At 39.1% G+C, this 13249-nt stretch overlaps 1 protein-coding gene across 1 annotated transcript in view; it reads right to left on the bottom strand.

Annotated features, from left to right (window-relative positions):
• The window catches only part of LOC106027701 (cadherin-related family member 3-like), a 90337-nt gene that overhangs the window by 64508 nt on the left and 12580 nt on the right, over nt 1–13249 (bottom strand). Inside the window, exons 5-10 of the mRNA XM_063234450.1 lie at nt 12143–12262; nt 10254–10357; nt 8291–8433; nt 6506–6682; nt 3291–3382; nt 1241–1354 (exon numbers count right to left, since the gene is read on the bottom strand). Of these exons, the coding sequence (XP_063090520.1) occupies nt 1241–1354; nt 3291–3382; nt 6506–6682; nt 8291–8433; nt 10254–10357; nt 12143–12262 (750 nt within the window). The remainder of the gene's footprint in view (nt 1–1240; nt 1355–3290; nt 3383–6505; nt 6683–8290; nt 8434–10253; nt 10358–12142; nt 12263–13249) is intronic.

The following is a 13249-nucleotide window of genomic DNA, read 5'->3' as shown; positions in this document are numbered from 1 at the left end:
CACGCCACAGACTACCATAAGAAGGACTAGAGAGAAAAGCGTCCTGTCACCTTTCAAAGATGGTGCATGAATGCTTACACAGAGAAAATAAAAGATCATCTGAAATTATTAGAAGCCAGAAAGATTTTGCGATGTTACTATTTTCAAGGTTAAGGCACCCAAATACATACTTTCAGATATAACCATGAAAATGCTTAAAAATGAATGCTTAGCAATAAAATTCAAAATGTCTAGTAACAGGGTATATATGATAAGAAAGACAGAAGAACGTACAAAATGTTTTTAAAGTTTTGAGAGTTGTATATGAATGAAAGAATCTTTCAAGTTTATTGTTGATAAGCACGTCATTCTCTCCAATGTAACATATAAACTAGTGCAATTGAGATGACAGTGCCAGGGGGGCTGTTTAATAAAGTTAATCCCGAACACTGGGTGAAACAATGAAGAAACCAAGGAATGAAGGCATCTAATGGCCGCGATGGAGCCAGGCCAGCTGTGAGATGGGAGCCTCCAAGGCCAGAGTGAAAAGTGAGGTCAGGGAACCTCTCCAGAAAAATGGCTGTAGTGCTTTGGTTTTTCCTTTAACTCTTACATGATAAGAAAATTTCTGGACAAATCATTTGTAACTTAAAAAGCTATGGTCTAAAGGTGTGTGTTTTTAAAAATGTCTTGCAATTTACTACCGGAAACATTGAAAAATACTTAAAATATCCACAACACATTTCAAAGTTAATGGTCCCATTTTCCAGGACAATATGTTAGGAAACAGTAAATTGTGTTGTTTCTCCATCTGCTGAAAGACCTCTTCTTTTCAATTATTTGCAAGTTTGATATTTGATTGACATTTGAGAGAAAAAATGGTTAAATGAGGTCTTCACAGTCAAGTAAAGGCAGAGGTAGATGCATTTCTCCCTATGACTCAAGACTAAAAGAAACACAATTTTATTCAACTACATACAACATTGCCATAGTTCTAGAATTTGGAATATAGAGAATTCATTCTCCATCTTTGTACACACACACAGAAGCACACACAAAAATTAAAATTATGTTCTATAAAGTCTAAATAAAAAGTAAAGTGAAACAAATAGTATTGCATTCATACTTTTAAAATAAATTTTGATTCTAGGCAAACACTAAAATGCTATTAGTGCAAGTGTAGTAACTTCAATTTAGGTAAACTTTAACAATCATTTTAATATTGTAGAATATTTAAGTGCTCTGTTTCATATTGTCTCACCTTAGGATTTGTTTCATAGTCCAAAGGAGGCTCAGTGGTTTTGGAAATGATGCCATTCCACGAATCCAAAGCAAAATAGGCAGTGGCATTGCTTGAAGAATTTAGTATTAAAAACTTAGAAAAAAACCCACACAAACATGGTTAATACATCATTGGAAAAGCATGAATTCTGAACTGACAGTTCTGTTGCAATTATTTGGCAAGGGCCACAACAAAACTATTTTTTGCGAAGACAGTGCCCATAAATAAAAGCTGAACTTCCTCTTAGTTCCAGACTTCCAAACAGTGTGAACACTCTTCCACATAGTTAACGTATGTTTCCCATTGGTTTTTGTGCTTAAGTACTACAGCATTTTTGGTAAATAGCTGTCACTGGTTTCATAATTAGTTAGGTTGTGGTATTGCATTTACAGCTTTCTCCAATGTAAAACGACCCTTCCCTGTTTTATCTAAAGGAGACGCACTGAATTATTTGGAAAAAAGCCATTTGATCTCATCTCTGCATTGATTTTATGTCTGTCAAAAATAAGGTATTATTCTGACCAGAGTTACTGTTTTTATGGGCATCAACATAGGAATATTCATGGTTTTCACCCCGGTTGATTAACAGACCAATGTTCAAGATGAGTATTAAAGATTTCAAAAAGAATTTCACAAAAAAACTAAACTTTAAAATAAAAATTACACCCAGATTCTGGCCCAGAGAGAAATGATAGAACCTGGGAGACGTGCGATCCAGTGGCTTTTCTAAAAACATATGACAGCATTTGATGGGCTCATTAACTTACTGTCAGTCAGCAGGAAGTGAACAACCAAAGTTGGCCTGTATTTGACTAAATCCATTAAACATTTCTTATGGAAAAAGCTTCTTTAGTTTTTTCCTTTTTTAGGATGATTTTGGATTTATTACAATTATCATTTTCCAAGTCTTTGCTGTGTTTTTCTTCCCTAATGACTTTTACAGTACGATTTGAATTTGGTAACAGTTTTCATTCATAGAAATACACATGCAAACATATGACTGACTTAAACAGAGTCAGCCATACATACATGTGCGTGTCCTAGCCTAACCCCACACATGTGTTCCTATGCCTCCCGTGCACATTATTCCAAGGTCTACACACACACACACACACACACACACACACACACACACACACACTCATGCACACAGAGCTTCCGAGCCCAGCTCCCCTAGACTGGCTTCTAAACTCTGCCTAAAACTCCCGTGAAGTAACGCGCTCAGCTCACCTCCCTTCACTTAATCAAGTGACCATAAAAATCACCCTGTCTCAGTTCTCCAGAAAGCAGTTCTCGCAAGGTTTAGCTTCAGTGACATTCCCAAGTCATATTAATAAGCTAATATTTTTACAACAAACATGAAAAGATAGAAAATAGTTTAAGTCTGTTCTGTGGATAATTTGGCTCAGTCACTAAATTTAAGGCAGAATATTCCAATATATTAATATAATTTATAATACATAATGGAGAAACCATTTTTCTTAAAAAATTAATTCCACTATGGCTCATATTATACCATAAAAAATTTTGAGAAAATAATGTGAGGAATAAATTATATTAAATTTCTTTTTTACCCCCTCATAAGCTGTAACCATTTTGTCATCTATTACTTATTAATTCATTATTTCTTCTAAAGTATTGCTGAAACCAGAAATGACAATCTAAAATGTCCTTTATTCAAATTATGTGTCTCATGCAGAAAATATGCCCTCTTAGCATGAATAAACAGAAATTAACAAGGGAAAGGACGTCTTATGTGTGTGTAAATGTCATCAGATAAATGCTAATAAGTCTGCAAGCTCTAGTTCTTCAAGTGATCTCAGACCATTTCAGTCTGCTGCTTTCACTTCAAGGCACATAATTTTCATCCTATGTTACTGTATTCAGAGGTTCAACCTCCTTCTCTGACTTCAGTATTCATTGCAAGATGGAAACACTACTTAAAATCTGATGAAATAATTGTTTGCTCATTGAAAATTAAGCACTTCTTAAACCAGATTTGGGGAAAAATGATATTTAAAAAACTTACTTGAAACTTTTGTCCCGGACTTGGGTCTCTGGGAAGAATCATATATATAAAGGCCGATGCAGGGACATCTTCAGGAACCAACACGGACACCCCTGGACAGGACACCCGTCATGAGTGACAACTTACACTCAAGCATTCTCCTGCCACGGTTCGCTCCCTCTGGGGGCAGGAGTCAGCACGCTGCAAGAATTTCTGCTCTGATCATTTTTGTTTCTTTTGCTTTGCTTTTGTTAAAACAGTGCCTCCCTATATTGTCCAGGTTTTCTTGGACACCTAGACTCAAGGGGCCTTCCTACTTCAGCACCCCAAGACTGAGACTAGAGCTATCGGCACTGTGCCTGGCTTTCGTAGTTTTCTTACTGATATTTGTTCCAGGAAAAAGATGAAAACGAAAGGTATATGCTCGGTTTCACATTCATATTTAAGAGTGTTAACAAAACCAGGGTTGAGCTGTGTCAGTTTTTAGGTCTTGGACAATGCATGCGAGCAGATAGAACATGTCAGTGTCTGACACGACACCAGGGTCACTAAACTTTCTCAACTTTCATTCCTTTATGTTATGATAGTGAAGATTTTACTGGTTTCCACAAAAATGTGGAGAAAGTAGCACACAACCGAGAAGTCAGGAGCAAACCGCTGGATCCTTCTCGGCTTCTGCTCTCATCTGTACAGTGTGGACAGTGCGTGTCCGCTGCCTGACGAGGCTCTGAGAATTCAGTGACACCTCGCCCACGAATGTCACTTCCTCACCCCACACGCTGCTCTGTCCTTAGGGTTAGTGTGCATGGTATGGGTGTGCCTCACTGTGCCCCCGCCACAGAAGCAGACTCCTGAAAGGACCGGCAGGTGCTGCCCCTGCCACGTGACTCCACAAGGGACCCTGCACCACATTCGGGGTCCTTGTTACTGTGCGCTTAGCCGTGTGTGTCAGGTCCAGGCAGGATGTTGGGGAGCAATGTTTGTGTGGACGGGACAAGGTCCTGTTGTTCCTTTGTTTCAAACTGGACACAAAGAAGCAGATTCTCCTGATTTAGTCATTTGCTCTGGGTAATTAGACCACTAGATAACTAAACACAGTAGTACAGTGAGCATGTATGTCAAACCAGCATCTTGACCATCGTGAGAATACCCCTTTGTAATTTCCAAGAGACCACAGCGTTTGTTTATTAGGTAATTAGCTTTTCCCCTGCTTCCCCGCTGAGCCTGCGGTCCAGCCCATGTGATGGAAGGGACCAGTGTGAGAGCCGCGAGCTGGTGCAGCTGAGGCTGTGCTACGAGTCAGGTCACAGTGACCTCCCGGGATCCCTGTGTGTCTGCTTGGGGCTTATTATAATCTGGGGAGACTGAGATAAATCACAGAGAGCAGCAGACTGTTTCACCAGATTGATCCAATGATAGGAGCTTCACAAATACCAAACCCGAGGCTGACTCATGGCTCGCCTAGGCTCCTCTGTCTCGGTCTCTCAAGTTCAACCTCTAAGACCTGAATTCATCGTGCATTTCTGTTGCAGATAAATTTATTATTACACTTTTCAAAAAGTACATTGTTACACCTTTCAGAAAGTACAGAAGTGTGTGTGTGTGTGTGTGTGTGTGTGTGTGTGTGTGTGTGTTGCTGAGGAGGTGTTTCTAGTGGTGAAAAAGGGGTGACACTCCTGAGAAGCCACAGGAGGACACAGCAGTGGAGGTGGGAGGATGGGGAGGGTTCCACGCGGTCTGTCTTATTCCCCTTCCCCTTACTTCTCCTTTTCTCCTGCTTAGTTTAGTGAGTAATTTCTCTTAAAAGTAGGGAGAGGAAGAAAAGTCAAACAGAAAAGGTAGGAGTCACGGGGATTTAATATGCTAGAGGACTGAGCAAGTCAGGGTATCAATTCAGAACGGACCACTAACGAGCAAAGCGGGCATAATTGTCGCTTTCCAATTTCCCCAGCCAAGACTAAATCAAGCCGGTGACAGCAAGTTCTCCAGTCCACTCAAGCCCTGAAAAGACAGCATTTCTGGGGGGACACCCAGGAGAGCACAGACAGGTGAGGTTAGGAGCCGTGCGTTGGTTTCTAATAGGCAGGCACAGAGGAGAACGCACGGGTCATTATTTTGCGCATAGCTGTCTGCTGACCCCAATTAACATCTGATTTTTTTAATGAAAGGAGTAAAGGCATAAACACCATTTTACAATACTGTAATTATGACAGAATTTTCAGGGATACATCTATTTTAGTCATACTGAAAACACTTCCATACATGGTATTAATTCTATTGTAATAAATATGACAGCAAACCAACATAAATAAGTACTTTTTGGGAACAAAGAAATCAAATGGAATAATTACTTACTATTACAAGTAGTGATTTTTATTCAAGAAGGTGAAATTTTATAACTAAAATTTCTAATTTAAGAAACATTAAAAATTAACAGTAGAGTATGTTTATTAAAAAGTTAGTAAAGAATAATTTAATCTTACAAAAAGAAATAATGACCTTCTGTAAAATAGCATGTGTGATTATAATTATCAATAGCACATTTTTGTACACAAAAAATAAGGGACCTATTTAATGTTTATGTTCTATGTCATCTGTAGCTTATGGCTTTTGAACACATAATCTTCAATGGCTAGGAATGAAATGTACATATCACCTTAGAGTTAATTTTTCACTACTACACTTTTTGATTATTTCCAATACTATGTTGTTACAAATTCTACAACATCTTAACTATATACCCAATATTTTCATAAACTCTAAGAAACAGAAACACTGGAACAAAGCTTATAATCAGCTTTCAGCGTAAATGTTCACTACGGTGGTTTCTGTATGTTTCAAAATTTCTGTCTTAAAAAGTGCTAATTCCTTTATATCTCAGAGAATGGTACTTTTTAATGCATTATTTCTATAATCTGACAATTTAGGAGGTGAAAGTTAATAATTAGAGTTTTATGTTACATGTTATGTTACAGATAAACGTAGAATAATTTTGCCCTCAGTCCACTCCCTATCCATCACAGAAAGAAATAACTAGAATTGAATTTGAACTACATTAACCTCGATTCTTCCCTCTCAGGCACGTGAGATGCTTCTCATTTAATTTTTTAAAATTTTCTCCTTTATAAGTCTAAAGAAAGTATAATTCTACAATGCCAGGTTTTGTTCCAATATTTTAAAAATATTATTTCCACATCACCGTTCCTTGTTTTAAATAAAATGGACTTGAAACATACCTGTTAAAAAACTTAGATCACAGAAAATAGGGTCATTCGCACTCTCCACTCTGACCGTGAACGTGTAAGTGCTGGTATTATTCCCGCTGTCTCTGGCCTCTATTTCCAAAGAGTAGGCTCTGGAGTTGTTTGGGTAGTCAAGATTCAAAGGCCGAAGAAGAGTGATTATTCCTGTAGCTAATGAAAGAAATACAGTGACAGTTAATGATCTCAAACAAGTAAGTCTATGTGAGTTGACTTACCTGGAGGATGTTTTAATTCACTTATTTTTCCCTGCAGAAGGAAGTGGTATTTGGCTATTACACATTAGTTGGTAATATTTCTTTAAAACTTTCTATACATCTTAAGCTTAAAAATAATCATATATGTAAAATTATTTGATCATACTTCCCTTCAAGTCTCTAAATTGGTACTCTTCTTTTGTTTATGGAGCAAAGGAAGCTGCCTGACTTGAAAAACATCAAACACAAACCACTGCACTTTATTTTTATTAAAACAATAAAGCTATTGGCATTTTTTGCCTGAAAAACTAGCCAAACTATGTTAGAATTATAATCATTCATTGCTTCTGCTGTGAAGTTAATCTCATCTCACAAAAAAAGATGAAAAAACGAGCTTGAGGGTCAAACTGAGGGGGGTTTTCAAAGGCAGAAGAGAGTAGCCGTCCCTGGCACAAAACGTGCTGCCTCAGTTTCCCCTGCTTTGCTCTCCTGGGCTTTGACCCCATGCTGGATGTCTGTGTGACTCTGACACCTGGATCTCGCCTACCTCTGTTTCTCTCGCCTTCCTTCTCCCCCTGAAATGTGCATCTTGAATATAAATGCATAAAGTGCCAATTGCCCTAGGGACTTAAATAAATTATTTCACATATGGGATGCTCAGTGTTATCACTTTATAATGTGTTAATGTTACTACATTAAATCACACTCCCAGAACCTATTTCTTGTATGTTTCTGGTTTTGTTGGCCTCCAGGGAGACCTGTGACCACCATGGAGTGCAGGGAGAGCCAGCAGCCTTTTACTTGTGCCCAAGTTCAGCCTGGTCCATGGTCCACTGTTGGCACAAGCCTGCTTCTCTGACTTCTAGAACAGGCACGTGCATTCTGGCCTGTGGCCAAAGGTGCCCAGCTTCTGCAGGGCAAGAGGCCACCAAGGTGAGGGGCGGGAGCCTTCTGAGGAACAGGAGTCCAGCATGCGCTTCTGTGTTCCAGCCCATCCTTCACCTCCCTCTGCACATCCATGTCTTCCCAATTCCTGCCCCAGGGACCTCAAGCTCCAGCCTCAGACGCAGCAACCTTTCAGAGATGCCACAACCCATCCCCATACTATACTTGGGTGCTTCTGTGTGCATGGACCTGGGACTGATAACACTGGGAACCAAGTCAGCCTGTAATAGAGAAGCATTTCAGAACCGTAGTCCAGTCCACACAGACAGAGCCATGACCTCAATCAATAGTGATACAGGAAAAGTCCCCAGCTGTGGCGATAGCTAGGGCTGTGTGTCTGTAGTTTACGAGGATTTCACACACGCCTTTGTACCAATTATCTTTGCAAGATGGTGGCCAGTTATAGAAGCCAGGTTTTTACATCACTCTTTATTTCCAAAGAATGCCATTTTAACAAGAGAAAAATAGCCCGTATAAATGCCACATGTTTTTTTGGTTTTCCTGCTCCATGTTTAATTTTGCAAGGATAGTTTTGCCAACTCTAGTTCTGAAGGGAGTGAGGAGATTAGATAGTGGCTGTTTAGCCAAAGCAGACTAGAAGAATTTGTCCAAAACTTACCAGGGTCCAAGCCAAACACCTCCTGCTGAGTTGTAAAGGAGTAAGTAATGCTGTCTTCATCTGGGTCTGTTGCCCTCACTCTTGTGACAGTTTCTCCAATGGGAGTCTGTTCAGTCACATTAATGGAATCCAAAGGAAATGGTCTAAGGGGGGAAATGGCGATGGGAAAATTGGTGATGATAGAAATCTGCAGATCCTTACACATACAATTTTCAAGGGATGATGACCTGGCCAGTTCCAAATCCAGTCAAATGTAAGGAATTTATTGGTAGCATAGGGGTTATTTTTTTTAACACAAACATCACTTTTCAACTATCCAGTATTGGCTACAATGCCAGAGATCAAAGATATTGTGACAAAAGAGAGGAAAAGTGAAAACAGAATAGGACTGTGAGCTTCTATTATTCCACATATCCAGTGTGTGGAGTAGCTGGCCATTGAACATAAGGAGTGTAATATATTCATTTTCATCCTGTTATCTGAGGTGATGAAATGCTGCCTAAAGCAATAGCTCATTAGAACAAGTTGTCGAGATTCCTATAATTTTACAGTTCATCCTTTAAGTCATATGAAAGCCTCTGGTCATATCTAGAACATTTCAGAGGCTTAAGTCTCTTAATCATGCTTCCGTTGAGATGCTGTTTATGGAGGACCTATCACGTGTCAGGCACCTCATGCAAGTTGGACAAACCTTAGCTCCTGAAATGCAGGAGCTCACTGCCAAGAGGAGTGACAGTCACCCAGCCACATAATGCCATGTGATGGACGCCGAAACCTTCCTACAGGTTTCAGGAGAAAGGAGCACCAGTTCTGGGGATTGGAGAGAGCTTCCAGAAAATCTTCAAAGGAACATGAGGGTGAAGGGAAAGGGAGGAGCATGATGCCATTTCGGGGTGACCTCCGTCACCACAGCCCAGTGTGGATCTTCAATCATCACACTTACGTTCTCAGCTTTTTATTTCATTACTTGTTTCTTACTGTGCTGTATCTCAAGAGATGAAAAGTATCTGGAGGCAACATTTAGGTAATTTGGTACTGCTTATAATATCTACTATTAAATGCTATTACATTAATCAAAGTAGCAAATACATTCTTATGAACCGAATGAAAGCAACAGAATATTAATCCTAAAGACTGCGGGCTCCTCTGCCTCAAACTCAGGTGGGCAAACGGGCAGCTCTTCCAACGAAAAAGGGACAATCTAAGCTCCAGGTTCGCTTCTGTTTTCAGATGATAAAGACAGTGGATTTGTGGGTTTCACGGAGTTACTCTTAGGCACTGTAGAGGTGCAACTTGCTAATATAAGAAAAACAGTTTAAAAACTACCATTTTCATTTTTACGGATCTAAGAGGAAGTATTTGATCACCATTAGATTGTAATAATATATCTGGGCATTATATTTTCAAGAATAGGACAATATCTAAATTTGCACTTATGAGCTGAAAACTTTTTTGAATGCTTCAACTATATTTCAGGAACATGAAAATTAGAATACTTAAGCATTTTAAATTAGGTTTTAAGGTCAAGTTTTTATTTAAATTCATTGTAACTATCAGGGTGGAAAATAAATCAAAATTTTTAGCCGTGTTACATGCTGATCATTTCTAATTTGCTTTGCTAGGCTGAGTAGCTCAATGGCACAAGCATCTGCCTGGCAAGTGTGAGGTTGTGAGATCGATCCATGGCACCAAAAAAGTAAAATAAATAAATAAAAAATCTTGTTCAGTGCAAAGGCAGAGGTTCAATTCCCAGTGCCGCAAAAATAAATTTTCTTTGCAGTACTTTCTAATGTATATCTCACTTTTGATCAGCACATGTACTAATCACAGATATAACTTCATACAGTTTTAACAGAACATCATAAACATGTTTTGTATAGCTACATATGCATTATTTACAATTTACATGAAAGTTTTCTTCACCCATTCTCCTGTGATTGCACTTTGAAATCAACATGCTTACTCAAATTGAGGCCTTTCGTCGTTTACGTTTCTAATCTTGATAATTATTGTTCCTTGACAAAACAGACCTGTGGTGTCCGTCGCTCTCAAAGTAAGCTGGAAAGCCTGGAAAACACATTTTAAAAATTTTACAGTAGACTCTTTGGTAATGCACATACTTCTACATTGTGTTTCCTGTTAAGGTGGGTTTTGTTTTTTCCAGTGGGACACAACACTTTATTCCTCTTCTAGGTAATTAAAGGAAACGTAAGGGCTTTCTTAGCTGGATTAGTGGTAAACTTCAAAATGGCTTCATTGAATAGGCCATTACATTTCATTCAGAGGTCTGTGTAAGTGGGCTGTTTGCCTAAATGTAGACGAAATTCAACAAAAAATGTGAACGAATTCTACAATCACTTGTTTACCCCACTTCCAATGCACTGAAAACTGTCAGAGCCAGCTGTTGGGTGTTGAGCGCTGAGAAGGGGGCCATGAGCCGCTCCTGGGGTCAGGATGTGATGCAGTTTTTGAAAAGCTGAGAATGTCTTTGACCTCCAATATATTGTGTCAACCTGTCACCCTTCTCACCCTTGTATATTCACTCCTATTAGCAAGTGTAGCCTTGGAGAAAAACATAAGGAAAATCTGCCTGTTGCCAAGGTAGGAAGCAATCCACCTCTGTGGAGCAAGCATCCTGTGTCCCCAGCAAAGCCCAGGACCCCACGCTGAGGCAGGGCGCACAGGTGGCCCTGGGTTTCCGTCTCTGGGCTGTGTGACCTTGCGTTACATCTTACACGTGGGTCATGAGTATGTGATGGTGAGATGAAGAAGGCTGTGAGGTACTTGCCATCACTGACTGAGTGTGTGAGGAGCGGCTGGACCAGAGGGCTCCTCTACCCAGCCCGGGTCTTCTCCACCCGATCTCATCCTCTCGGACAGACGCTTAGCAATGGAACTGTGTAAAAGCCGTGCACCGTTGCCTCTGCATGGTCTTCCCCACCCAAAACACAATTTGAATTTGAACGGAATCCATTGACTGCTACCATTTATTCTTTAATACTAGACAGTGGAGACCATGTTCAACCGCGAATTTTTCTTTCTCCTAAACATATCTAATCAGTGGTAAATTATCTGTTTTTATTCTAATGTCTTTCATTTCCTTGTTTCCCATACTTTCTCTGTCATCTACCTGAGTTATTCCACGTGGAGGAATTTCTGAAAATAGAAACGTTTTTTCCAGTAACAGACAGGATGACGCTGATGATCGTGAGCACCTTACTCCTCACACCTCATCGTTGTGTGAACACACAGCTCAGCAGCCATCCAGCTGGTTTCCTTCTGGGTATTTGTTCCTACTTACAGAAACTTCATTTTCACTCCACATTAAAAAAAAAAAAATAGTCCCCAAATGCTTCCCTTAAATGTATTTCTCGTAGAACTGTCAGAAATCATCTTCTGTCCTATAGCATTGATTTCAAATTCTTCTATAAGATTCATACTTTGACTATTTAAGTGCCTTAACATTTTGGATATGTCAGGATATGAAAGATCAAATAATTCCAATATAAAAATATGACTGTTTTTAATTTCTTCTATTTTTTTTTGATGTTTAGAAAGATTTAAATAGTAATGATCTCCCAGTCTGATTTTTCTTGATGAGCAAGACATACAAAATCTATTTTTTTCCCTTGAATTTCTTTAGGTAGACCTAAAAAGTTAAGACATAACCCCTCTGCTCTGGTACCCATAAGTTTTGTACTTAGGAGTTTGGTTAACTATACAAATTCTTTCACATGAATCACACAAAATGTTACTCTTCCTATAAATAATATGGCACTTAATTTTTCATGAATAATTCAAAATTATGAAAGCTCCCTCTTATTTGCGTAGAAAAGTAAATAAGTTAATTACGTGGTATCCTCTGTCAAAGTCCAAAGTGTCTTCTTTCAAGCTAACAACACCATTTACAGCGTCTACTCCAAAAGCGTTCCCTCCTTTCTCAGGTCCAGATAACTGAGTCTCAAGCGTGTACTGGAAAAATAAATATTCATTACTTACACCAACAGAGATGCGAAGCATGAAGATATAATAATAAAACAAATCTGTAGAAAGCCTCCCATCTTTGCACTAATTAACTTCAGTATTTTCTTTGTGGTCTGGCTGTTACTAGGACCACTAACATATTCTTACAGTTGGATTGTTCAGCCTAGTAACCAAAACATTTGCTGCCTTTTAGAACTTTAAAAAACTGTGCATTTTCTAAGACAATTCACAAAATGTTTAATTCTGACTCTGAAAATGCAACTCTGAAAAAATTTGCGAAATAAACTCATTATCACAGTTTGAATATTACAAATCAGAGTAGAATTACTGCAAATTAGAGTGTGAATCCTATTTAAATATTAGCACCATCAAGCACACAGTTCACGATTTTACGTTCATTTCACTTGTAGGTTTGCCACCACCTCTGAGAAAGTGTGGAAGTAGGTAAATCTCACAAGTAACTGAAGAAAGCAGTCTAATGAGAGATAAAATTCATTAAAGAATAGCTTACTGACTCTGATGGATTTGTTTTTAAACCAAAATTCATTCTCTCCTCTAACAATATTTCTTAGAACACAAAAGTTTAAAATAACCACCTGCTAATCAGCTTGCACTCTTGCAAATGACAGGCCTGGTGACCCCTGCTCTGGGCTGGCCCATGGGTTTCCCTTAATCTACTGAAAAGGCGTCATGTATGGGGAAGACCTCATGTTTCCTCACAATTTCATATCAGCTGGTCTGCAAAAAAATATGTTAGGAGCACTCCGCAGATAGTTTATGGATACTTGACTGACAGCAGCACATATGTCACTGAAAGTCAGGCAAAAATAAAATATATATGTAATTGTGGACCAAATTGTGGAAATCAAGAGATTCAGCAGCTTCCCGAGGACTGCCCCCTAGCTAGTAGGATGTCACAGCTTCTCCCGAGTCACCAGGCAGCCCCAAGGCCACCGGGAGCCCCACAGCCTCACG

This window comes from Cavia porcellus, unplaced genomic scaffold (genome assembly GCF_034190915.1).
Source record: "Cavia porcellus strain 051 isolate PalLab524CR breed Dunkin Hartley unplaced genomic scaffold, mCavPor4.1 scaffold_2, whole genome shotgun sequence".
NCBI lineage: Eukaryota > Metazoa > Chordata > Mammalia > Rodentia > Caviidae > Cavia > Cavia porcellus.
The sequence above is the reverse complement of the archived record's forward strand: the minus strand, read 5'-3'. Positions and strand labels throughout refer to the sequence as shown.